This window comes from Azolla caroliniana, unplaced genomic scaffold (assembly GCF_043228905.1).
Source record: "Azolla caroliniana isolate FFs.n. ecotype wild unplaced genomic scaffold, voAzoCaro1.0.p SCAF_21, whole genome shotgun sequence".
NCBI classification, from domain to species: Eukaryota; Viridiplantae; Streptophyta; class Polypodiopsida; order Salviniales; family Salviniaceae; genus Azolla; species Azolla caroliniana.
Genome location: NW_028230456.1, coordinates 203,492 through 229,904, shown reverse-complemented (window position 1 = coordinate 229,904; position 26,413 = coordinate 203,492). Strand labels below are relative to the sequence as shown.

The 26,413-nt window shown below is 40.0% G+C and overlaps 3 protein-coding genes and 1 pseudogene across 7 annotated transcripts; 1 reads left to right on the top strand and 3 right to left on the bottom strand.

The window, feature by feature from the left end:
- Window positions 1–2,983: 2,983 nt before the first annotated feature.
- On the top strand, window positions 2,984–12,229 carry LOC147850122 (uncharacterized). 3 transcript variants are annotated; one of them, XM_087336653.1, is made up of 7 exons: window positions 2,984–3,478; window positions 4,528–4,592; window positions 4,677–4,741; window positions 4,816–4,905; window positions 4,991–5,124; window positions 11,629–11,731; window positions 11,896–12,229. In XM_087336653.1, exons 1-7 carry the CDS (start codon window positions 2,984–2,986, stop codon window positions 12,072–12,074), a joined length of 1,131 nt encoding a protein of 376 aa, XP_087192779.1. In that variant the 3' UTR covers window positions 12,075–12,229. The 3 variants fall into 3 exon arrangements, with proteins under 3 accessions (XP_087192779.1, XP_087192780.1, XP_087192781.1); XM_087336655.1 differs by having other exon boundaries at window positions 3,335–4,160; XM_087336654.1 differs by lacking the exon at window positions 4,677–4,741 and having other exon boundaries at window positions 4,802–4,905.
- A 1,414-nt stretch (window positions 12,230–13,643) lies between these two features.
- LOC147850121 (uncharacterized) lies at window positions 13,644–17,299 on the bottom strand (annotated as a pseudogene).
- A 120-nt stretch (window positions 17,300–17,419) lies between these two features.
- Window positions 17,420–18,316, bottom strand: LOC147850120 (uncharacterized). The gene is made up of 2 exons (XM_087336577.1): window positions 17,763–18,316; window positions 17,420–17,687 (listed from the first exon to the last, which is right to left on the bottom strand). The coding sequence occupies exons 1-2, from the start codon at window positions 18,066–18,068 to the stop codon at window positions 17,430–17,432; spliced, it is 564 nt and encodes a 187-aa protein (XP_087192703.1). The 5' UTR covers window positions 18,069–18,316; the 3' UTR covers window positions 17,420–17,429.
- Window positions 18,317–19,590: 1,274 nt separating this feature from the next.
- On the bottom strand, window positions 19,591–25,911 carry LOC147850119 (uncharacterized). 3 transcript variants are annotated; one of them, XM_087336354.1, is made up of 6 exons: window positions 25,544–25,911; window positions 23,412–23,515; window positions 22,722–22,895; window positions 20,409–22,624; window positions 20,034–20,296; window positions 19,591–19,758 (listed from the first exon to the last, which is right to left on the bottom strand). In XM_087336354.1, the coding sequence occupies exons 1-6, from the start codon at window positions 25,894–25,896 to the stop codon at window positions 19,716–19,718; spliced, it is 3,153 nt and encodes a 1,050-aa protein (XP_087192480.1). In that variant the 5' UTR covers window positions 25,897–25,911; the 3' UTR covers window positions 19,591–19,715. The 3 variants fall into 3 exon arrangements, with proteins under 3 accessions (XP_087192480.1, XP_087192481.1, XP_087192482.1); XM_087336355.1 differs by having other exon boundaries at window positions 22,761–22,895; XM_087336356.1 differs by having other exon boundaries at window positions 23,412–23,498; window positions 25,544–25,799.
- Between the last annotated feature and the right edge of the window lie 502 nt (window positions 25,912–26,413).

The following is a 26,413-nucleotide window of genomic DNA, read 5'->3' as shown; positions in this document are numbered from 1 at the left end:
TCGTTTGGCTTCTTTTTTTTTTTTTGACTTTTTTTGGGTTTTTTTTTTTTTTGATATTCATAATATTTTGTGAATAGAAGTGACATCTGACACACATACACACACACTCTCTCTCTCTCTCTCACATGAGAACTGACAGATTTTCTCTCTCTACAAAATCTAGATATCTAATATACATATTACATACTCCCTCACACAGACAAAACCCATAGCTCCTCTCTCTCTCTCTCTCTCTCTAGAGTCTAGATATACACTCAATCACTGTCTCCTCACACATGCAAAACAGGGCTTCTCTCTCTAGACCACACACGCTCTCTCTCTCTCTCTCTCTCTCTCTCTCTCTCTCTCTCGCTCACACACACTATGTACACCATATACACCATATGTATATATAATATATCTATGTACCGCGTATGGATTTCAATCATACTTGGAGCCTTTTCACGTATGAGTATGATACGAATATTGGCGTTTGAGTATGACACGAATGGGACGTATGGCTAGAACTATGATTGTGATGTTAATTGTATGTTTCATAGTTGTCTTGGACCAAAAGAGTATTATATGGAAGTTGAAGTTGGACCATTAAAGTGGTATTGGAATATGTTAGCTCTTTTGCTTATTTAATTTTGCATTTAATGGCTGAATGTTAGAAACATTTGATGCACATCAGGACTCTTGGATTTAAGGAATTTAGGACTCCTGGTGATATGTAATTTGGCCATTCGTTTGGACCTAGTTTGCAATAAATCTCAAATAAGTTCTTAGATGTTGGTGATAAATTTGCTAGACTGCATTTGCCACATTATAAACACAATACAAAATTCATGAAATAGGATTACATTGTTGATAGGATAGGTTGTTCAATGTAAGATAGATTCATGGTGTGGATGAAAGTTTCACAATGAGTGGATTACAAATACAAAATGCAAATTTAAATTCTGAAGAGTGAGGTATACAAGTCTTGAGTATAAAACATTTATGGACTTTCACTACATAATGCTTGAAAAACGTTAGTGAGTGTGACATTCATCGAGGGCTCCAGTGTGATCAACCGAGATCCAAACCTGCCTGGCTCAGTCAACGTATCCTATGGAACCCATGTCTCAAGGATGAATATAATCAACTACTGGGATCACGTAAGGGGTTGTCATGGGGATACATTGCTGAAGGTCCAGGCAAAAGTATAGAATGTTGGCTACGGTTTATGTCAATGCCACTACAAGATCAAGCGAACATACTCCATGGAATCAGGGGTGGATGGACTATGAGATCGGAAATCATTAACGTGCCACTAATTAGGGAATCCGCTACTCAAAGGACGACAATGGAGAAATGGATAGGCCACGAGGAGGAGGGCTCTCTGATCCCGAGAGGTAGGGGATCACCAGACAGGCTCGAAGGCCATGAATTGCGAGACACTGAGACACCCACACAGAATAACGCCATTCGAGTACTCGCGTACACTGGTCATAAATGGATTGTAGATCCTGATCCGATCAAAGTACAACCCGATTGGCATATATGTACTCATGAAAACACATGGCTACGTAAGGTCAATTGGGACCCTTTGCAATGGACATGGTGTGATCCCTAAGCGGGGCATGGAAGCAAACCCATCCCTTTCTTCCAATTCACAACTAGATTGGGTCGCCACATTCTAACTACTCAAGCCGCCCGAGAGCCGGCTACTGCGAAGGTCTGGTACACATTTCAAGTTCCCTCCGCAATAATCACCAAGTTTTGGCAGAAAATCTGGAAGCAACAACACGCGAGGCGAATTACCACTTTCCAATGGCTGTTAATACATAAGTCCCTACCGGTGGGAGCATGGCAACGTGGGAACCTTAGCTCTCCTAATTGTGTAGATTGCCCACATGCAGTAGAATCCATACGACACGCTCTGTGGGACTGCCCAACATCCCATAGAATATGGCGGGGGGTTGGCCGCTTGTTGCAAATTTGCCAGGTGCAAGGTTCAATCAAGTGGGGAAATATATGTTGGCTATCATGGCAGGCTGCAATTGGCCGATACGAGCATCAGGAGGAGGGGATGACTTTGGTGATAAAAGCACAAGAGGTTCTTTTCTCCTCCAGCGGCAATGTCCACTATATTCCTCTTAATGACAAATCTTAAGAGGTGTTGGAATTGGTCAGCCCAATAACCCTTTGGATTCTATGGAAACAACGATGTAGGCGAGTCTTCTCCAACCAAACCACCCATCGAACAAGGTTACTGCAAGAGATATGGAGTGAAATTGTAGCCACTTTGAAGAGCCAATATTATGGCCTTAAAGGTGGCTCCGAGGGAGTTGAAAGACAATGCATAGCCTTCATCCAACAATGGTCGTCCTCTCCCTTTCTTGAGTCAGTGGGCTTCCACATTAGATGGAACTATCACGTCCCTACAAGGATTTGTACATAATCGTCTCATTTGTAAAATTTTATAACTAATGGAAGGAGTTTTTTTTTGGACAAAAAGAAGAAAAACGTTAGTGAGAGAAAGAGGCCCCTCCGGAACAAGCAATAACAAAGCCAAAAGGATAGGAGCAAATGTAAGAAGTATATATGTAATAACATTTGTGCTAGATACGAGTCCTAGTATAAATCTCAATCATTGGATTTATACTAGGACATAGAATGAATGGTGTCAAAGTAGATTTTCTTAAACCATAAAAGCATGAATTCTGGAGAGAGGAAAGGCTACTGATTTTGTCTGCAATGCAGAGCGACTGGCAACTTGATGGGCCACTTCTTTCTGTTTTTTCTTTAACGGTGATGTTACATCATCATATGAATATGAATGAGAGGGGGAGGGGGGTTATCTGCAGGGGGGTTATCTGCGGGCGATCGCAGTAAAATTTGTAAAGCCCAAGCCCAAGCCCAAGCCCAGCGGCAAATATCTAAGGAGTCATTCTCATGAAATTTGGGTCTCCATACAGACAGACAGACAGACAGACGCTCTCCAACAAACCTGGCGGCAATGGTTAGTACTGCTCTCCCTCTCCACTGTCTAGAGCGTTGCCTTAGGCAGGATATGGTGAAGCAACATTCTTCTTCATTCACTGAACCCATGCAAACCTCAGGTTGTAACTTCAGACGAATGAAAATAAGAAGGATCAAGCCATCTTCAATATATGGTGTAAATCATGATCACAAAAAAGAAGCTTTTCTAGCAGAGGTCCTCTTTCCTGTTTGTGTACTTCCAACTGTTTCTTCTGCTTCACCTTCCACTGATGCTGTGGATGGTCTTGTTCCTCATTGGCGGAGGGTGGATGTTGTTCAATGTCTTCTTATGGTCGTACTTTCGGTCTTATTATGCGCTTTTGGTGATCCATCCATGGCTGCTATGCCTTTACAGCACAAGTGTGATGACGTTGTTCACTACTATCAAGGTCTTGATGACCTCAAAGGTGCAAAATTGAGAAAGAAGCTCTTCAACATCATCAAGAATCATCATGTTGTGTCCTATGACCAGGTATGGCCAATTATTTATGTCTTTGTTTTGGGAAAAGCATTGTTTGCCAATCAGCTCAAGTATTTTTCCGTGCATGAAATGACATTAAACTATGGGAGGAAGTCTACAATTTTATAGGACGTTTGTCACATTTTATATATTTCTGTTGAATTTATTGTAAATACATTTCTGTCAAATTTAAGATACATGAAGGTTAGGAAATTGTCCAAGAGAATCAAATGGTATTTCATACTGGAATTAGATACATGTACAAATGAGCAGCATTTCAACAAAGTTGAAGTATAATCTTCTTCGAGAGATAATTTATGAGGCTTGCTGTGCTCGTGTAGTTTTCTTCTGGCACTAGATGGAGACGCTGAGACATTATGCACATACTTTGGACATAAATTGTTTTCTACTAGTGGATGATCTCCATGTGCCTTATTTAGCACAGAAAAGGGAGCCATGGCAGAAATCTTTGATACAAGGGAGAAGTGGAAGTTGGCTTTCTATACAAGAATCAAAGCGGTGATTTTAGAGAAGAGTATCAGAATGGTGAATGGTTGCAGATAGGATGCTCATCATGAACAGATATCGTCATGAAGCATGTCAATGGTATTCAAAAGGGAGTTGCATATCGTTGTTTTGGGTGGTTCAGTGAGATGAGAGTGGCAGATATATGATGCTTCAGATGCAGATAGAGGTAGATCATTGTTTATTATTTTACTCTTAATGGGTTTCATTATGCTTCCCCAAGGACACTAAGATACCATAATGGTCTATGAGACGTAGTTAAAGATTACAATCACCAAAGTGGTGTCATCAAAGAGAGTAGCTAAGTCAAAAAAGTATAAACCTAATCGTTTGAGAGAGAGTTATTTTTACTTGTATCCATCACTAATTTTGTCAATGAAATCACATTGGCTAGTGTAGGTGACATATTTTTCCTTTGTCAAGATGAAGCTTCTTCTATACATATACATACACATAATGATATATAACTTTGTAATACCTTTGAATGAGAACAGAACGTGTGCTGCATGTTACACTTGTACTACTCTTATTTTCAGGTTTGGGATGCATTGAAAATTCTTGATGCAGCAGATCCATTCAACCCTGAAGCATCAATTGACATGTGAGTATGAATTTTCAAAGAGAATGAAAGATATCCTTTAAAAAAGTGAATGACTAATCAGATAATATACATTGGGCCTGATAGCATTGAAATCTATAGTCAGAAGGCTGTCTCGAAAGCACTGGCTGGAAAATCAGATGGCTGGAACAGTAAGATATGTTTGAATATGACTTTTGGATGGTTTTCTTATCCTTTTGTGTTATGCTTAGATTTTCTGATGTAGGAGAACATTTGTGGCCTCGTTCATATGGTATCAGACGAGGGCAAGCAGAATTTAGCGATCTACACAATTTACGTCCATCTGATGCAAATGGTAATTATTTTCAAACATGCTCACCAGTAAAGTTTGCTTACGATGATATGGTGTATGAAACCTTCCTTTTTGTGTTATTGACTAGTTAATTTTGCACGAGGAAGAAAGTACTATGGGGAATGTATGCTGAATACTGATAAATCATGTTTAGTGCCTGCAAATCGTGAGGCTGCCCTTGACACAGCAACAAATAAAAAAATTTGGATGCCTCCTTTTAAGGTAAACTTTTCTGGAAAGTGAATTATTATATTGTTCCAGCATAATTACTGCAACGGCAGTGTCCAAATTGTTAAGAATACCAGTGTTCAAATAAATTTGATTGGTTAAGCATGGATAGTTTGGAGCCATCAGGATTGAAATCCAAACTGGATGAATTTTATCAGCATAAATATATCGGTTGAAGTTTCTAATATTCGCTTGACCAAGAGGATGACGCTTATGAGTGGGCATTTGTGATACACTACTTTAACACTTCCTATAAAGTGAAAGTAATCTCTTAAATTTGGGTAGACTAGGAGCTATAGCTAAATGTAGTTTATTCTTCAGAATTCATCATGAAAAAAATGCACAGTGAAAGGAAAACATTGCTTAATCTTTGTTTTGGGTTGATAACAAGACATAACAACAGTCTTTTTGAGATCCATAATGGACTTGAACTTGTTCCTCATTTTTGTTAGATATAATCAATGATCAACCCTAAGTTGTCAATTTATCCCTATATGTACTCTTACAGTGCACATTTTGTGATAGCCCCCCAAATGAGGAGTAGCTATTGTGCAACCCGACCATATGGGTTGATAAGGTGTCAATCTAGGAAACCATAGATGAGGACACAATGTATGTACGAAAGAGCAAAGTAGGCTAATAGGATTGACTTCAACCCTAAGTTGTCAATTTATCCCTATATGTACTCTTAGAATGCACATTTTGTGATAGCCCCCCAAATGAGGAGTAGCTATTGTGCAACCCGACCATATGGGCCGATGAGGTGTCAATCTAGGAAACCGTAGATGAGGACACAATGTATGTACAATAGAGCAAAGTAGGCTAATAGGATTGACTAATCAAGTCAACTAGAAGAATATTTGACTTGGTCAACTAATCAGTTACGATGTACTTAGTCTTGAAGTATGTGCCATTGACTTTAAGATAAGTACTATCTAGCACTAGTTGTATCTAGTAGTGAGCTGGTCCAATTCCCATCTAAGCTCTAAGGTGTGAGCACATAAGCGAACTACCATTGTGAGCTACTCTCATAAGTAATAGAAAGTTTGTTTTCATATATCCATCTCTGTGATTGTAACTCTATGTGTCTTATCTAATCTATTCTCAATATTTCTAACATGGTATCAGAGCTGAGAGGTTGATCTAGATTAGGTACATACGGGTAGTTGTTGTCTAGCAGCAGATAGATAGATAGATTATATTATCGTCTTTGGAGGTCAAATATGACCTATGAGACCAAACATATTACATTTCATGTAATACGTGTGAAAGTGAGTAGTGATTCTCGATGTTCAAGAACTTTACCAATGAATGTTGCAATCGAGAGTGCACATTGTGGTTGTGAGAGGAATTCATGCAAGGATTGGGCCCGGTCGAAGATATGTGGAAAGCATGGTTGATATGATCAAAGGCAGAGCATTGTATCAAAGTGTGATACTCAGACTCCCGAACTTGTTTAGGGCAAAATGTGCATAGCCGACCACTCTCATCACTTGTGCCCCAACGCCCTGTCTCACATCGCAATGCATGTGAGCTAAGTCGCATGGAAGCAATGGTTCGAATGGCAGATAACGGTATGGGCTCTAACATGTATCGATGTGTATGATTTCCCCGTTCCGCAAAGACTATGGTTTTGTAGTTAGGTGCAACATGTGTAGTATAATGTGTGAAGCGTGAACCTCCACATTTGTCCCATGTCATGATACATTGGCGTTGCAAAAAGGCCTCATTTACAGAGGAATCTAATGATACATCATGAAGCAAGTGTCTCGCATCCCATCTACCAAACCATTTTTCTATATCTTGCATCCAACCGGAACACAAAATTTTGCTTTTGTGTGTCTTTTGGATCTTTTTGCTTGCTTCCCATGCAATTCTAGGAAGCCGATGTGAGGGACTTTTTTGAACCTTAAGCATGTATTTAACAACCCTTTCCATGGCCATGATCTTAATGGGAAGTGATCCCGTCTCAAGGAGGAGGGTATAGGGCGTTTGTTTCTTAACTTGTAGAAACTTTGTAAGAAAATGTTTTTGGACATTTTCAAACTCTTTCCATAGATTTAGGGATGCTATCGTCCTATACCTCCACCCCATAGAGAAGAACCGGTGTCACCAAAGTGTCGAAAAGATATTTCTTGAGGACCCAACACTTAATATCTCCAAGATTGCATGTGTTCCCAAATGCATAGTATGCTCGCTTACCCGCCTCTAAACGGTGTGTAGCACATTCATTCCATCTATGGTTTGAAGGAACTTCAAGGCCAAGATATTTGAAGCTTTTCACACATTCAAGTGTCTCGTTGTTGTGCATGAGAGAGAGAGAGAGAGTACCAATGGCCTTGTCCATGAATGTTGCAGCTGCTCCACTGCGCAGTCGTCCACCTCCATTTTCCGATGGAAAGCTAGATGAAACCAACTACATTCTATGGAAGTTCAAAATGTTCGCCATTTTGGACTCCTACGAGTTGTTGGAGACAATCAAGGGTTGAAGTGCGGATGTGCAATGTGCACACAAATGTGGGGCAATTGGCTTGGACAATGCATAAAGAAATGGACAGGGGAAGGGTGCATGAGGGGAGAAAAGGTAAAGAGATGAATGTATGGAGTGGAAAAGTAAGAGAGAGGAGAGATGAAAGCACATGTGAAAAGGAGAGAGAAAGAGGCAGACTTTGCACTTTTAGTTATAGAATTAAATATAAGATAAGGAGTGAATGGCCTAGTGGTTAGAGGCATTGACTTACAACTAGAGGTGTAGAGTTTGAATCTAATCTCTAACAGTGAAGTATGGATCAAGGAAACTTATTCCTTTTCCTCCTTTTTAAAAAAATGAGGGAATATGCATTAAATACAAATGTGGTGCCCCTCCCCCTCCCTTCCGAAGCACCACTCCTCGTCAATGCGCTTGGACTTTCGTGTTTGTGTTCATGTCCCCTTCTTGTTGTGCGTTCGCGTGCCTTATGATGAGGGAGCAATTCGGGTCTAAGCGCTTAATAGGCGTTCTGAAGCACCTCTTGTCCTCAAGGCGTTCGGACTTTCGTGCTTGTGTTCACATCCCCTTTTTGTTGTGGGTTCGCGCATCTTGGGATGAGGGAGCAATTCGGGTTCAAGCGCTTAATAGGCGTTCCAAAGCACCTCTCCTCCTCAAGGCGTTCGTACTTTCGTGTTTGTGTTCATGTCCCCTTCTTGTTGTGCGTTCACGCGCAATATGATGAGGGAGCAATTCAGGTCCGAGCGCTTGATAGGCGTTCCGAAGCACCTCTTGTCCTCAAGGCATTTAGACTTTCGTATTTGTGTTCGTGTAAACCTTCTTGTTGTGGGTTCCCGTGTCTTGTGACGAAGGAGCAATTCGGGTCTAAACGCTTGATAGGTGTTCTGAAACACTGCTCCTCCTCAAGGCGTTCGGACTTTCGTGATTGTGTTCTTGTCCCCTTCTTGTTGTGCATTCGTGCGTCTTGTGATGAGGGAGCAATTCGGGTCCAAGCGCTTAACAGGTGTGCCGAAGCACCTCTCCTCATCAAGGCGTTCGGACTTATGCGTTCAGTCGTCTTGTGACAAGGGAGCGTTTCAGGCGTGCCCATGCACATGAAGGCATCTGGGCATTCGTGAATGTGTGTTCCCCCGTTCCTTGTATGTTCGCCTTGTGTGCTCGTCTTTCCTTTTGTACTCGTTCGTTCACTCGTGCGGTGAGCCCGAAAGCTCGATGAGAGCCAATGCTCGACGAGCCCACATGCTCGACGAGTCGTGGTCAACGAAAGCTGGCTCCACAAAGGGGGCAACGAGCTCTTGCCCGGCAAGAAGTCTTCATCAACAAGCAAACCATGGGTCTTCTCTAACCCTTCTTACTCCCTAGTCCGAGACCCCCATGGTCCCGCCCAAGTAACACACACACACACACACACACACGAAACTTTGCGACAGGCCTGTGTACCATAGTCACTAGTGTATGTGACTCTGTACCAACATTAGTGCAACATACGACTAGGGCACATGAAGCTTGGAGCATATTGGCCAGCCAATATAAGACCAAAAACTATAAAAGGATACAAAACCTCGAAAATCAGCTTACTGCAAAGAAGCTCGTTGATGGAGAGTAAGTGGAATCCTTCGTAAAAAGGATTAAGGATATTCAAGATCAGCTGGCTGCTGTTGGAGTAGTCGTCTCTCCAGAGGATATGGCTCGTCGGTGTATTCGAGTACTTCCTTCCGAATATGATGGCATTGTGAGAGCATTGAACACTCAGGTTCGACCCACACCTTTAAATTTTGATGAACTAAGTGCAATGCTGCTCGAAGAGGAGCTTCGGCTGAAGACAAGAGAAGGAAGGGAAGATTCGGCATTTGTCTCTAGGACTAAGGGTAAAGGGGCATCCAATTCAAACAATGTGAATAAGATACCAGAGAAGAAGAAGTTCAATAGATCGTGTTTCTACTGTGACAAGAAGGGTCACACAATCAAGGATTGTCGAAAGAAGATGGCGGATGAGAAGAATGGTTCTAGTAAGACTTCTTGGAGAGATCCCGAGTTCGCCAACAATGTCGTAGATGAGCTTGAGTTATGGGTCGCAACTGAAGAAGTGTGTTCTTCAGTTGACACTCAAGTTGTCGACGACTCTTGGATTCTCAATAGTGGAGCGTCCTGACATATGACCAGTAATCGTGACTAGTACAACTCTTGGACACCTCTACAAGAGCCCATCAATGTTGTGGTCAGGAACAATGCTCGATGTCCAGCCAAAGGAACCGGAACCGTCTCCCTCAAAGCAACGACTGGTGCATCTCTCTCAAGTGTTGTACGTGCCAGATCTCAAGAAGAATCTATTGTCCATTTCTGCATTGACTGACAAGGGTCTTGATGTTCGATTCAAGAAGTCAGGTGCAGAAATAACAGATTTTGCTGGCAAGGTTGTAGGAATAGGGGTAAGGCGCAAGAAGAATACAAGAGCAAGGGAGAACCTTCAACCGCATTGTCAACATGGCTCTAATGGTGGACATCATAGGTTTAGTGAGATATTACAAAGATCAAGAAGAATACAAGAGCAAGGGAGAACCTTCGACCACATTCTCAACATGGCTCTAATGGTGGACATCATAGGCTCAATGAGTGAGCCGACCTCAGTGGAGGAAGCCATGTTCGACCCAAAGTGGAAAGAGGTGAGGATATCAAAATACGACAACATCATGAGGATAGACAGCTTCTTACGATCAATCGACTTTAAGCAATGTGCTTCTGATGCAAGTATGTATGTCAGAATGAAGGATGGGAAACAAGTCATCATCATCATTACGTGGATGATCTAGTACTTACTGGTGACCATGACGAGTGTATTGGCCAAACACGTGTTTGAAAACTAAGTTTGAAATGATGGACTTGGGAATTCTACACTACTTCCTTGGATTGAGATTTTGCAAACCTGGGTTGGCATCTTCATGTCACAAAGAAAGTACACAACAGAGATCGTGAAGACCTTTGGGATGATGGACGATAAGTCGAAGTCGACTCCAATGAAGCCAAACTGCAAGCTATCCCAAGAAGACCCTTCACTAATGGTTGACATAAGAAAGTATAGACAGCTAGTAGGGAGTCTAATTTTCCAATGCAACACTAGGCTTGATATTTGCTTTGCAGTCGATGTGGTGAGGTGATTCAGCAACAAGCCAAAGGAGACGCATTGGCAAGTTGCAGCATGTGTGTTAAGTACATTGTGGGTACTTTAAATTATAGAATCTTCTACAAGCCAACAGTTGACGAACTTAGTGGGTATTGCGACTTCGACTGGGCTGGAGATAGTGATTCCAAAAAATCAGTTTCTGGATATTGCTTGTCAATGGGTTCTGGAGTTGTTTCATGGAGCAGTAAATGCAACCAACAGTGGCACTATCTTCAATGGAGGCGGAATACTAAGCGGCATGCATAGCGACATGCGAGGTAGTTTGCCTAAGAAGAATCCTTATAGATGTGGCGGTTCCAATGAGGACGCCAACGGTATTGAGGTGTGACAATCATAGTTGCATGACCATTGCCAAGATATTCACTATCACTATTGTGCAACTTGACCATATGGGTCGATAAGGTGTTAATCTAAGAATCCATAGATGAGTAGGAGACAATGTATTTAGGAAAGAGCGAAGTAGGCTAATAGGATTGACTAATCAAGTCAACTTGAAGAATATTCTGTGGGCAAGTTACAATGTACTTAGTCTTGAAGTATGTGCCATTGACTCTAAGATAAGTACTAGCTAGCACCAGTTGTATCTAGGGAGTTGGGTCATATTAAATGACAAGTTAGTTGACAGAAAAGGAATATCTCCACTACCATCAATTGACTTGCACATTTAATGTTACACCGTTTTCATATATACATCTCTATGATTGGTACTCTATATGTCTATCTAATCGATTCTCAATATTTTTAACAATTTCCCTGATATATAAAGGAATTTTAAGACATAACAAGTCTATGAGATGCCAGTACACCTTTTTGTATCTTATCATGGCAGGTAAGAGGGGATATAGCTCGATCTCTGATGTATATGGCTGTTCGTTATGGAACCAGTGAGGCAGATGGAGGGCATTTCCAGCTATCAGATTCCCCTAATGCTGGTTTGCAATCATAAAATTTACTTTTTGCAGCATGAATATCCTCTCATGAAAAACCATGCATTTGATTCAAGGTAGCAATAAATACAGGCATGCTAGGTGGTTTAAATTTATATGTTATACGTGAATGATATACATTCTGAATGTCCACTTTTGTGGATTTCCAGAACTTCATCGCATGGGGCTTTTGTCAGTGCTGCTTCATTGGAATGCAACAGATCTTCCTTCAAGTGAGGAGAAGATAAGAAACTGGCGAGTATGCACCATGTATCAGCATAATAGAAATCCTTTTGTGGACTACCCAGAGTTTGCCGATCTTATATGGAGAGCATCAATTTTTAGATAGCATAGTTAAACTCTAATAAAATAGATTGAAAGCTTGCATAAGCTTAGCCAGATATTTAGATACATAAGATATAGCATTTAAGGGACATTGAATTACCAAGATTGATACAGATGATAAATAAAGCTTAAATTATAAATCTTTGCATGTATGAAATTCAAGATTGATACAGATGATAAATAAAGCTTAAATTAAATCTTTGCATGTATGAAATAAGCATACATGTACGATATTAACAAACTTGGCATAATATCCAACAATCTTCTTTTTTACTTTCTTCAGTTAAATTCACTTCTTTCTGCATCAAAATTTGGCAGTTTTTTCCATACAGTATTTCTTTCTGCATCTTAAGCTCACATCTTTGTATTTCTTGGCAACGGTATGTATGCATGATATTAACAAACTTGGCATGATATCCAACAATCTTCTCTTTTACTTTCTTCATAACGATATGAATGCCAGATATTAACAAACCCTTATTTCATTACAAGTAGAATCTACAAAGTAATTGCAACAGTCATATTTCAGTGAGATGTGTATTCACTATAGCTGCATAGATCATTTTGATGTAGAAGTGTCTTTTTATCTTGTTTGCTACATGCTACAAGTTTTACATTTCATCTCAGTAATGCAGTCAACCAGTGAAGTGAATCCATTACAACATTCATGTCCTCGTTTATAAATATAATGTAACTGTAGTCTTTACAAATCTAATCACTTCACTTCCACCAAATTTATCTAGTCCGTACAAAATATAGTAAACATAATTTAGCACTGAGGAAAAGGTCAAAGAAATATAATTTACATCTGGACGTTCTGCACCTGAGATCTATAGATGTACGACCTGGTTTTGTTCTCAATAAGAAAGCATCAACACTAAACCCTAAATTTATCAAATCATTCTGGTCACAGAGCAAAGAAATTTATCAAATCATTCTGGCCAGGTGATCAACTAGCAAAGAAAATGCACACAAATTACATGTATTTTTCAAACCTGATCAGCATATCTGCAAGTGCTAACTTCTGTTGACTGTGAGCAATCAAGGGTACTCATGTTCTAAGAGATGTTAACTTCTGTTGAGCATATTGTTTTATTCTAAATAATCACTTCATTCATGACCGAATATTATCATCTATTTTTATTTTAGACCATATTTTAGGTTGACTTGTCAATTTCCATTGACACAAACACCATTTTTCACATTGAAAGCAAGTTTGGCAACTGTGACCAAACATTGGCTTTTGGCTTTATAAACCGCTCGAAAGCAATCTACCCAGACCTGCATGGTCATTATTGTTTGGATTGTACGCTTCATTCTTGTAAGAAAAATCCAAATACCAAGTAGTTTGATAATGTATAATCATTGGATGGATAGAATGCAAACTTGGCTCTTATAAGAAAACCCTATACGCTAAGTAGAGTGACAATCTATAGAATGTACAAAGACTCGTAAGACAACGCCAAACCCTAAGTAGAATGTACAGTAGAACCAGACCAAACAGAATCCAAAACGTCAGAGTGGAGGTGAGTTGAGTACCGTAATAAAGATGTGTTAGTGCCAAACTGCCCCCCTAACGAACCAGCGTAAAACGTTGCTCCCTAGCTACCTGTAGGAGAGGCTCTCGGAAGGGTGACAGCCACAAACATCTAGGAATTTCAAGGACCGAAGACATAGAAAGTCTGAAACAGGCAAGCTTCCGAGAGAGAAACAATTGCGTAGACTTAGCCACTCAAGTTTCTTCAACTCCAAGAACCCAACTTCCTTCAACGACACTAGGGATTTGCAACCCTCAAGGTCAAACCTCTCCAATGAGAAGTAAGATTACCGAAAGTTTCTGGAAGAGAGAGCAGATGTTGACAATCAGCCAGATTAAGTTTTTGGAGCTTTTGAAGAGAACCCAGCAATAAGCATGGTAGTTGCTTGATGCTACAGCCCGACAAGTCTAATTCTAATTCTAACAGCTCGGGCAATGCCCCCCCTTCTTTTCCTAACTCGTCTGGGAGAATAACAACATCCCAACATTCAGCCATGTCTAATAATTGAAGGCTCTCGAGTGTGCAGACAGAAGGAGGATGTGGCCACCAAGGGTAAGGTCTAGGTGTTGAATTGACCCCATTGGTCGAACCGAGCAGGTATCCGCCATTCGAAGCCAAAACGGATATGGCTTGCAAACCAATCTCGAGCATCCTAGTAGGCACAAGGTAATCAGGCTGTTTAGGTGCACAAGGTATTAGACACCTTCCTAATTGCAGTATGGCTTAGGTCAACCTTTTCCAGTAGAAATAGTGAGCCTATATCATTAGGTAAAATTTCTAATGACCGACAATTCGAAAGGTTCAAATGACGCAAATGCTGAAGCTTCCCCACCAATTGAGGAAGGTAAGTTAGCTTCTTCATGGAGCATAGATGAAGGAATTCCAACTGTCCTAGCTGCCAACAATTTATTGGTATCGCCATGGTTCTAGCTTCCTTCCATCCATTCGATCAATCCAAGGAAGAGGACATGATAAATTTATACATCCACTTAATACCAAAAAGGTAAGCTTCCTTAATGAAGCTATGGAAGTGGGAAGATGGTAGGGATCGGGAACGGCTCGGGTCAAGCCTAAACCCGTTTTAAACGGCTTAGCGGCTCGGTTCGGCTAGGTTTGAGCTCGGTTCGGCTTGGCTTGAACCTTGCCAAACCGTCTAAACCGGTTAGGCCGTTTAGAAACTTGAGAGAGAGAGAGAGAGAGTGTGTGTGTGTGTGTGTGGTAGACTACACAGACGAGGAGAGAGAGAGAGACTACACAGAGGAGAGAGACGGAGAGTGTGTGTGAGGGAGACTACACAGACGACGAGAGAGAAAGAGAGAGAGAGAGAGAGGGAGACTACACAGAGGAGAGACAGAGAGTGTGTATGTGAGGAAGACTACACAGACGACGAGAGAGAGAGAGAGAGAGAGACTACACAAAGGAGAGAGAGGGAGGGAGGGAGGGAGCTTGTATAGTACATAGTGGATCGTAGTAGAGAGAGAGAGGGAGGTTTCCAAACCAGTTTCTAAGCCGGTTCACAAACCGGTTTAGGGTTCGGTTCAGGTTTGAGAACCCCAAAACGGTTTTGCTTGGGTAAGGCCATATGGGCTAAGCCTAAACCAAACCGTTGCCGATGCCTAGAAGGTGGTCCAAGGAACAGCATGAAAAGAGGTTCAAATGTCAGAGAGAAGATAGGAAACCAATGGATTGAGGCAATGCCCCAGATACTTCGGAAGTGTTTCGAGTTGAGAAACCTTCCCAAGTGATTCAGGAAGATGTATTAGGGTTGAACAGCCTGACATTCGGAAGCACTTCAGATTCATCAACCTACCGATAGACCATGGCACTGATATGAGATTGATGCACCTTGACAAATCCAAAAGCTCTAGAGATCCCAGGTTACCGATTGTATCTGGAATCCCAGTTAATGAAACACATTTGTTTAGATCTAGAACACGAAGTTTCTCCATGCTACTGATGATATTTGCTGAAATGCATCTCATTTTTCTGTTATCACACAAGAGAGCAACTTTCAGTTTGGGGAAACTGGATCCTGAAGAAAGCTTGACTATGCCTCCAGAAATAAGTGAAAGTTTTGTGGCTTGATTCAGTAAATCTCCCTGAATCCAAGTTAGGGGCCACTCATCAGAACTCCAAACTGGAGAAAAATATCGGCAGTCGCTTTCAATCACAGTTGATTTTGCAGTATCTCTGACAGAATGGAAGAAGTTCATCTCCTCCACAAGGGTATCAGAGTGATGGGCTAAATTCTCGCTATTCATGCAAAGTCCAATAAAATTATTGATTGCCTCACTGGCAGTTTTCATCAACGAGAACAAAAATAGAGTTTTTGTGCCCTGTCCATATTTGCACAGTGCATATTCATCAGCTAATGGACTAAATCCAGAGGATTCCTTTGATCTCCTATTAATTATTCGTCTGGGCAAGCTCGTAGAATCTACCTGCTAGCCTCCACTGTAAAGGACAATCATTATCAAATGGATCCAACAGATCTGGTTTGTCGTCTTCTTCTATTACCCTCCATTTTACAAAAAACCAACCAGCTAGCAAACCCAGTGCAAAAAGAACTCTTTTCTTGTCGATTCGGTCTCCTATCCCCCAGATATCTACTAGCATAGAAGTATGGATGCACTTCCCCGAGGGCATTGAATAAAAGCTCTAAGACTTGATCCGACAAGGACATATCAGGGCGCATATTATCCTCAGTCATTCCATTGATTCTTGGCCAACAATCCTTGCTGAGGAGATTCTCAATATGAGGATGTGAAAGCATCCCTAACCCTTGCACATAGCTGACGAAACTTGCAGTAGCTTGAAGCAATCGTGGCAGTCCTGAGCATCTATCAACCAGATCTATAAAGGTGGATGCCCAATCTGAACCCAGAATGCACCCACAGTGGACTTAAAAAGTTCAAGAGCTTCTTCACTGCTTAAAGGACTTAAAACTGCCACAAAAGCATCATTTTCCCATTCAGAAATTACATTTCTAACATCACTAGAGATAACAAGGATCCTCCCCTTGTCCTTGCCATCAAAGCACATAAAAGGCCTCAAATCTGAAGGTTTGTGTACATCATCCAGTACAAAGAGGCTAGGAAGCCCTTCTTGGGCTTGGTGCGAAAGAGAAGAAATTCCTTCCTCCTGGGATGCAAAACTACCTTTGAAATGGGAAAATCTATAAGTGGATCTTCTCCTACACATTTTCTTCCATAGGTATGCTTGCAAAGAAGATTGATTGGGCTGCTTCCCGAGCTCTAGATAAAATGCACCTCCAGGAAAATTTGCAATGATACGCCTATCATTAGTTACAAAACTAGTGATTGTTAGTAACCTAGTAGAATAAACATGACCATTGTTACAAGACTTACCTCTTAAAGAGCTTAGTACCTACGGGGCCAAAATCACATTCTTGCATCTTTTGTGGAATATTTTCTTTGTTATTTGTATTCGTGATAACTTGGACATATCTATTATATTTTCTTTGTTATTATTATGAATCATGATATTCTCTAATCTTTTGTGGAATAATTTGTGGTACTCTAGGGCTTGGACATATCTATTGAGCACAACAAACCCTATTTAACAAGGAAGAAGTTAATGGGGCTTCTGAAAAATGCTAGATTTCTGGATGAAGAGACACTTTTCATACCCCTTTAATGATCTCGTATAAATTAGGCCTACCTGTAAACATGCTTGTTTTAGGCTAAATCCGTAATTAAGAATGTGTCAGAAGCATAGTAGAATGGCCACAGGATTATCCTAATAGAAGTGTATGTTTGGATTGAGGTAGGACTCCATGTGCTATCATAAAATACGTCTAATTATATAGTTAGGAGCATACCTTTGCTAATGGTATTCAGAAAGATGTGAACCGATGTCCATATTTGTCTGGCTAAACTGTTTTTTGCAAGAAGTTCATGCGATTGGGCCAGAATTCTCTTAATAACGTCAACTGATGTCTGGAGGTTGGTTTCTAGATCATTAAATATTCTTCCCAAATGGGCTGAAAATCTCTTCAGTGCAACAGCAGTCTCCTCACATTTCTTCAAGAAATCTCGAGTTTCAACGATTTCAGGTGTCTGCATTGAAATCACCATGTTTTTTTATGTCCCTCTAGTTTCATTCAGTTTAGATTTGTGCATTGAAAGGGCTACCTTATTCATTCTCCCTCCATTTTCATCCTTTCCTGATCTTCTCATCAGGATGGCCAGATTCTTTAATCTCTCTACCAATTTAGACCTCTCTGGTAGCCCAATACAAAGAAAAAGAAATAGGTGGTCCATACAACGATAATCATGACTGGATTCGCATCCATGGTGAACAATGTCATCACAACTGGAAACCTCGGAAGCTTCTAGAAGCGCTAGTTCTTCTCTTCTTATGTTTCTAGAAGCTTGTAGGAGCCCTCTTGCAGACGCGTCAAGATCAGGATCAATCTTAGAGAGGATAGCGATAAGCATGTGTGTAACGACAACGAGCCAATTCAGCACTTCAAGCCGTATAAGAGCATTAGGATTAGGGACAGAGTATACTTCAAGTTCAGGGTTTGGATTAAGGTTTAGGTTTAAAGTAGGATCTGGGTTTGGGGTTGTATCAGGGTTAGGATTAATTTTGCAGGAAGAAGAAGAAGCTCCTGGGAGATGAGGAGCAGTGACGAGGAGGCCATCAAATCAAAGTGAGAGAGCAGAGAAATGTGGATGAAGAGAAGAAGAAGAAGAAGAAGAAGAAGAAGAAGGGAAGAGTTGTGAAAGGAGGAGAGAGAGGTAATAGGAGAGGTGAGAGAGAAGATGGGTTCTGAGCATGGCCACAAGATTTTAGCAGGAACAAGCAGGAAAGGTGGGGTTTATTTTGAGCATACAACAGAAACAGAACGAGGAGTTAGGATTGATTGGTTGGAGAAGAGATGAGAACCCATAAGATCTCTCTCTCTCTCTCTCTCTCTCTACTATTGGGCCGCTCCGACAAACTTTATTTTTTTTGCTTGTCGATCTCAAAGATGACAAAAACTTTTAAGATGAATAGTAATCAATCTCTTGCTCGATTGGAAGACGTATATATGTATGTATGTATGTCTATATAGCTCTCTGTTTGCCTTGGGCAATCATACCAGCGGGCTATTTCTTATTAGAATCTTAGATACTATAGTCTATAGCTACATATTCCTTTTTCCTGTGCGGATCACCTGAAACAAGTATTGGTTTGATTTTGTCCAACCATAAGTACTGAGTTTGCCTCTTTATTGGTAGTTGACTCAGACTGCCTACATTTATTTTTATATTTATGTATGTATAATATATATGTGTATACATACATATATTGTATATATATATACATATACATACGTATGCATATTAAAAAAACTCCATCTCGCTGTATAAAGACAGGATATTGTAGGGTGTGTTGCTTATTGTGGTCCTCTATACTGTAGTCTTGCATTTCAATGTCACGCTTCATCAATTATCCCTTTATTAGAAAATGTGCACAGGTAACCAATGTTGTATATTGCATTGGTTTTAATTGCAAAATTTGGCTCGTCATAAGTTTTCCTCCCTCCAACACAATGCAGTAAGGCGCTATCACTCTTTGCTTCATTATTGCTTCTCTCAACCAAGTAGGCTATAGCACTCAAGCTTGTGTACCCAATCTATGAATGGGCCACATGAAATAATGCATCGTCAAACATACTACCGTAAAATGTTTTCCAGAACTTTGGCTTTTCAATATTGAAATTTGGATAAGAGGGAATTAATCTTTGTAACTTATGAGATGAGTGTTCCTATCTTTCTTCAAAGAAGCCCAAATTTTCAAACCCTTTCTACACTTCAACATGAATAATATTACCTAGCACATGTATAATTGTGTAATAGGATTCCAAGTCACATGTAGAGAGAAGACTAAGGATTTTTGAATTGCCAGCTTTATTGATTGATTATATATAGTAAACAACAACTCTGTGCAACCAACAAGGTCAAGAACAAAAAAAAGGCAAAAGTGTTCGTTTATTTAGCAATACACATTTATTAGACTTGTATATTGAGATGGCACACGGTGTGTGCATGATGATTTGAAGCAGCTCTGCGATGCAATCAACAAGAAGAAAAGAGTTATCACCGGAGATATTGGAGAACTAGCTCTGCACTTTCTTCGTATCTGACACAAACAAACAAACAAACAAACAAGAAAATGCCTGAATCATTTGTCTAAAAATTTACACTATCATAAAACTACAATATCAATTAGTTCTGGTGTTCAATTGTAAAAGCATAAAACGACCCTAATTAATCCAACCTACCACTTACATTACCATAAAAGAGCATTGATTAATTCTATTCTGCCAATTATACAACATAAACAAGATCATTTCTACTCTCCCAATCATGCAGCCATCAAAGCACTCTGATTAATCTAACTCCCAATGGTAATACCTTTGTGGATCTTTCCAAAGTAGCTCATAAACAATCTTCATAAGGCAGCCTGAGAAGAGCTTCTCCATTCCCCATCTAGTATACAGTTTATGCTTTTCGTCCATGTCACAGTAACCAGCAATATTGGAATATATCATGTTGCGTTGATGAAGAATGAAATCTCCCCCTCCCCCTGATTTTTCACCTAATTCTTCCAGTTTCAGTATTTCTGCATTTATGTCTGAAACTTCCTCTAAAGGTGGCACATTCTCTGTACGTGAAACCTGTCATCAAGGTAAGACGAACATCTAAAAACTCAATGAATGCACATTATTAGAATGCTTTTGCTAGCATATCAAACCTGCTCAACAATTCTTTACAATGAGAGCTACTCACAGAATGATCGCTCCCATCCATTGTTTGAAGGCTCTTATACTTGAGTGATCGAATGAGCAAATTGATATTATGCTTCTCCCATAGCATGCATAAATGTTGTAATGAAGAAGAATTTATTTGTCTCATAGGTACTATAGGTCTCTCAGATTCTCTCCTTTCACTAATTGTTCTCAAACTCTTTTCACAACTTAGCCAAGGTGCGTCATCAATAGAAATGCTCATGCACTGAAAGATTGCTTTCGCATATATTGTAGAATTTCGGTCATCGGTTTCCAGCACAAAATGGGGATTCCAATCATCCAGAGGTTTGGTTGATCGACCATTCTCTGACTGTGGTGACCTAATGGATTGGAACTTGAGAGAATTTCTCGTTGAGCACACAGAGGACACATTTGATACGTTTAATCCTTGATGTCCTTCTGATGACACCTTATCCATGCTCATGTCTAGTTTTGACTCTTGCCAAGAACTCAAAGATGAGACCAGAGCCTTCTCTACCTTCCTGGTGCAAGGGTTGGGGCGAATCCTCATCCGGCTGGCTTTAGACTTCACAACAGGTGACTGATCTTGCAATAACGGAATAGCAATCTGACTCAAGTCTTCTTCGTCAACACTGGGATCCACAGAAGAACAAGTGCTTCCTTTAAAGACACTTACAATCTGTTTTGGTTCCACGTGCCATTCAGATAATCGATCTTGTAATGAAGGATTGGCAATCTGCCTCAAGTTCTCGTCCGCATTGTCACAGCTCACATCAGAAATACTTCCGCTAACATTGCTTCTGTTGTTGGATTCCATATGGCATTGAGGTGATTGATACTGTAATGAAATCGCAACAATTGGACTCAGCTCGTCTTTCTTGTTGCCATTACAAAACTCAGAACAGCTTCCAGTAACAGCATTGTCTATATTTTCAGATTCCACTTGCCAATCAGGTGACTTATCTTGGAACAAAGCAGTGGCATTGGGATTCAACTCTTCCTCTTCATTGCCACCCCAAACATCAGGACAACAGCTTTCAGTAATGACACTGCTAAGGTGGTTTGATTCCACATGCAAATCCAAGATACTCATCATTTTACCTCCATAAGAATGCTCATCTCCCCTGGAACAATCCATAATACCTTTTCTACTGCTGCCATCCTCCCCATGAGAAACATCCATTCCCTTTTCTGTAATAGCTGCAAGAGCATCTTGAAAGCAAACAGAGCTTTCTGGAGTCATATCTTTGTGAGGTGTTAAATGCAAACGGCGTGGAAAGAGCTTGGCAAGCTCATTTATTATTTCCTTTTCCATGAACGGTGATGGAAGGGCTTCCTTGATTATCAGGGGTGTACCCTCGGTGCAAGTTGTTGCTGAAAATTGCCAATTGAGCTTCATTTTCGGGGTGCAAACTTCATCCATATTGTTTTGTTCTGGTTGAGGAAACTGAAAACCATGGCATGATTCTCTTCTGGTACTCTCTGTATCCCAGTCAAACAATTTAACAAGCTCTGTCAGCAGTTCATCTTCTTGAACTGGAGATATGTCATCCCGATACAACAACTGACATGCAGACATTTCTGCTGGAATGCACTTCACTCTCGTTATATCAGTGTCTTCTGTTTTGCTACCTTCTTGGAGTGTATGTGGACTATTGTTTTTTGACCTTGAAAGAGCATTAGAATGGCTTCTCCACTTCTTTTGTATCAATAGAGTTGCAGCGTATGATATTCTATACTGGCTCCTGACATATCGCATACGCCAAAATGCCTGTATCTTCAGAGCAGCTTTTTCCTTCTTTCTGTTTTCATCAATTTCTTTCCTTTTTCTAGAATTCTCTGACAAGTTGGAATTCTCATTATTAGCAAGAACATGTCCCACAGTAGGCACACGTTCAATTTTAGATTTGGAATGTAAATACTTGACATGATTGAGTCTTTTCTGTGTTGATTTGTCACTTCCCTTATCAACTCCAAGAGGGGAGCATTTCTGTAAGTTACTCCTGATTTCTCCTTTAGGTGACACATTTTCTTTAAGCTTCACAGTTTCATGTTGAGAAGTTTGATGGAAAAACTTTGGCTTCATATTTTGGATCAATTTGTTGGTACCAGTGGCCCCACTTAGCTTGTTATAGCCATGTCTCAGAGTTCTATGCATAGATACAGTGTTGGTGATAATAGATGACAGTGGAGACGGAAACCGTGTACAGGTTTTCCTTGATTCATTCTGTTTTGCTACAGCATAGAATTCAAATGATCAGTATGAGCGTGTTCTAAAAAGTCAAAATTTAAAGTCAAAATGTAAAGTTAAGCTGAAAGCTTGACACTTTACAATTTTTCTCTGAAGGTGATCTTGAAAGCTCAACTTTACAATGCTTGCTGCTCAAAGGTGATCGTTCATGCAACACTTTTTCTTTCATTTTCCTCATTTCCTCCTGCTTCAGGTGCTTGCTGACCTCACTCCAGTAAGTTTCAGTTTTCTCTCCTTGAAAGTTCTGGGGTCCACCTGTTTGCATAAATAAAAGAAATATAAGGGATGATTACCATTCCAATCTCCAGGAATGAGACAGAATCGATGTTGGTACAGAGATTTTTCTCAGAGAAGAGAAAGAAGCGCCCAATAGAATAACAAGAGAGGTTTATGGAATATACACATCAGTAGATAAGTATAGGCAGCAGGTTACGCTGTCTATTCTTTCAATTACAAGCACACATTCAAGATGTTTTTGGTTATTATAACTTATTGTGGTTAGAGGTATTCGTATTTCTATTTTCAATGAAAATTAGATCTTTCGGCATTCATTGACACCTACAACTGAGAATCTAAGCAGAATTCAAGAACGTTTTGCATATCATGGCATGTTTTTCTTGTCAGAACTTCTTATCATCCGATTTAAAGAAACTTTTGCTTACCACTAGGCATTCTTGTCAAATAACATAGAGAATTACACGAATAAGAAATAGGCCACTGTGTTATCTATTTCATGTGAGTAAATACAGAATTAAATATCTTTTCACTTACCATTGTGTACTCTTGTCAAAACCTCAAAATCATGCCTCTCTACAGCTTCAGGACAATATTTAAGCCAGTAAGCGATGACAGTGTTCTCTGCATGGTTTAGGTCCCTGGAAAACACACACACACACACACTCTCTCTCTCTCATGATTGCATATAAGTAGAACATGTACAATTTGTGCAAAGCTTTAAATGTCTTGGTATTGATGTATCCTCCGCAAATAAAAGGAGTGCACATTTTGAGCATAGGCTTTAAGCAGGTTGGAGAATTAATGCAACCAAGATAGCCGTGGATGGGAAGTGTGGGGAGGTACTACCCTGATAAATGCCCTGAATGATATTGGGAAGATCCCAAAGATGTTTTAAAGAGATGATTGGGAATTGAATCCACCACCTCCTATCAGGTTATGCTCTTGGAAACATGTGTTCAACCCATAGAGCTATAGGCACTACAGAGATTGGGAAGTGTGGGGAGGTACTACCCTGATAATTGCCCTGAATGATATTGGGAAGATTCCAAAGATGTTTAAAGAGATGACTGGGAATTGAATCCACCACCTCCTATCAGGTTATGCTCTTGGAAACATGTGTTCACCCCATAGAGCTATAGGCACTACAGAGATTGGGAAGTGTGGGGAGGTACTACCCTGATAAATGCCCTGAATGATATTGGGAAGATTCCAAAGATGTTTAAAGAGATGACTGGGAATTGAATCCACCACCTCCTATCAGGTTATGCTCTTGGAAACATGTGTTCACCCCATAGAGCTATAGGCACTACAGAGATTAGATTGGGTATGGAAGATCTCTTCGAACTTTCAAATTATTCTAGGTAATATGTAGTTATCGAGGACAGGTTAATGGAACCACTAAGGAAGAAGTGGGGATATAATTAGAATATTATATTGCAAGCATCAACCCTAAATTTTGGGTTCATCACAAGGCACAAATGATTATTGACCATATTCAACCTTCTCATTACCAACATGAGTATAAACTTTTGTAGAACCCTCAAACTCATTCACACAAGCTAGGCATGGAAGTTACCTTACAGCATTAAAATAAATCAAATATAGAGTCATGTAAGGTATGCGAGGAAAGGTTAGTGGAGGATGAATACCACTTCCTTTTTTAATGTGCAACTCAAAGTTCCCATGGGTTAATATTGGTCTCTATATATGGAGAGTAAAAAACATCTATCTATCTATCTTTCAAGAATCTCAGGATATTTTATGCATTCCTGATAATAAAACAATTAGGAACCTAAACGAGAGCAGTGACGAGGTTTGCCATTATTGTGTCTTTTTCATTTACAAAATTGAGAAACTAGGTGAACAATGTGAAAAAGCTATTTAGTCTACCTTGGGCTTCTGGATAGAAAAAGTTAAGGAGAAGCTAACGGATGAATTGGAGGCATTTGCAATTCTTGAGTGAGAATATCAATGCGTTGAAGATGTATTTCCTTCTTGAATAAAGCAGGCTTATGATATGACGTTCTTTATTCCTGATTGATAAAGTACACTAAACAGATGAAGCAAATGAAGAGGTTCTTCATTACCGATTGATAAAGGTAAGATATTACAGGTATGAACTGACGAGCTTCTTCATTTTCTATCCACAAAGATAAGAACCAAACGGATGAATTCGGAGATTTTACTACACTCCTCATCAAGAGAGTAAAGAAACTGACTATATGAAGAATTCCTTCGTTCTTGATTAAAAATGGCATGATGCTAAGATCTTCTTTATTCCAGATTGAGAAAGCAAGAAAATTTGAATATATAAGGAGAAAGAAGTTGTCCATCCTTCATCAAGAATGCCATGATGTAAAGAACTTCTTCATCATTGACAAAGAGAGAAAGTAAAGAAAATAAAAAGGTGAAGTGACGAAGGAAATTTCTTCATGCTTGGTCGAGAGAAAGCGAGGGAACTAACAGGATATTCTTCTGTCTTCATTTTGTAAAGGTACGAGACTAAACAGATGATGTGAAGTCGAAGTCCGTCATTCGTTAACTTTCATATAAGTTCATCCGTTCCTTCATACACTTGAAGGAGAAAGACAGGGGCGCTAAATAGAACAGGAGAGAAAGAAAGAGGTGGAAATGAAGAAAAGAAAATCTACGGGAACGCAGAATACCTGCAGCGAGACCAAGAACTGGCTGAAGCGAAAGTAGGAGCTTGTTTCCACGCATCATTGTGATACTGACGAGAGATATGAAGAGGGCCGATACTGTTGCTACCGTTGAAGACAGACGTGTCGCCATTTCTTGAGCTATTCGACTCTGCTAAGCGAATGGAATTCAACAAAGGGCGCAGCTCCTGCCTCCGCTTCTGCAGATATTCCTTCTCATTCTGAAGCTTCGCACCTGTAGCAGACGAAAGTAAAGAAGAGGAGGACGAAGGAGATGGTTGTTTCTTTAGATCTCTACCTTTCTTCTGTGAGTACGTACGTAGATCTTCCTTTGTTACGGGGGGGAGGTGAGAGCTCATCTCTCTAGGCGTTGCAGGAGTTGGACAGGCTATGGCGGGATGGGTTCTATTTCTTCTACTACTTCTTGTTCTCCGCAGGAAAGAGAAGAAGAAGATGACGATGATGAATTCGAATGCCGCCTTTACCGTTGATCCTTTCCATCATCATTATTAACTCATCACTATGTACTATTTTTATTACATACATTGATACATATATATATATATATTTCATTTCATTTTATTTTATTTTTTTGTTGGATCTCATTCCTTCCCAATCAGAAGATGAAGATGAAGAATTGATTCATTAATTAGTAAGAAATAAATGCTATATACATATCAATATATCCTTTCCTACTAAGTAATACTTATCACTAGAGAAGTAAGGCAATAATGAAGAGTAGTAAGTATGCGTAAGTAAGTAGTATTAGTCACTCTTCATTATTGGCATACATACTTACTACTCTTCATTATTGGCTTGCTTCTCTAGTGAGTGACGAATATTGCACTTGTTAAATAGCACACCATTCGAATTACA

Bases quoted from the DNA above. Each gene is read 5' to 3' on its own strand.
- LOC147850122 (XM_087336653.1), top strand. From the start codon at position 2,984: ATGGTTAGTACTGCTCTCCCTCTCCACTGTCTAGAGCGTTGCCTTAGG. The intron at 5,125-11,628 runs GTAAACTTTTCT...TTATCATGGCAG, and splicing joins TTTGGATGCCTCCTTTTAAG to GTAAGAGGGGATATAGCTCG. The intron at 11,732-11,895 runs GTTTGCAATCAT...GTGGATTTCCAG, and splicing joins ATCAGATTCCCCTAATGCTG to AACTTCATCGCATGGGGCTT.
- LOC147850120 (XM_087336577.1), bottom strand. From the start codon at position 18,068: ATGCTTATCGCTATCCTCTCTAAGATTGATCCTGATCTTGACGCGTCT. The intron at 17,688-17,762 runs GTAGCCCTTTCA...ATTTCAATGCAG, and splicing joins ATGGAGGGAGAATGAATAAG to ACACCTGAAATCGTTGAAAC.
- LOC147850119 (XM_087336354.1), bottom strand. From the start codon at position 25,896: ATGAGCTCTCACCTCCCCCCCGTAACAAAGGAAGATCTACGTACGTAC. The intron at 22,625-22,721 runs GTAAAGTGTCAA...TCTATGCTGTAG, and splicing joins ATCACCTTCAGAGAAAAATT to CAAAACAGAATGAATCAAGG. The intron at 19,759-20,033 runs GTATTACCATTG...TGTTTGTGTCAG, and splicing joins CTTTGGAAAGATCCACAAAG to ATACGAAGAAAGTGCAGAGC.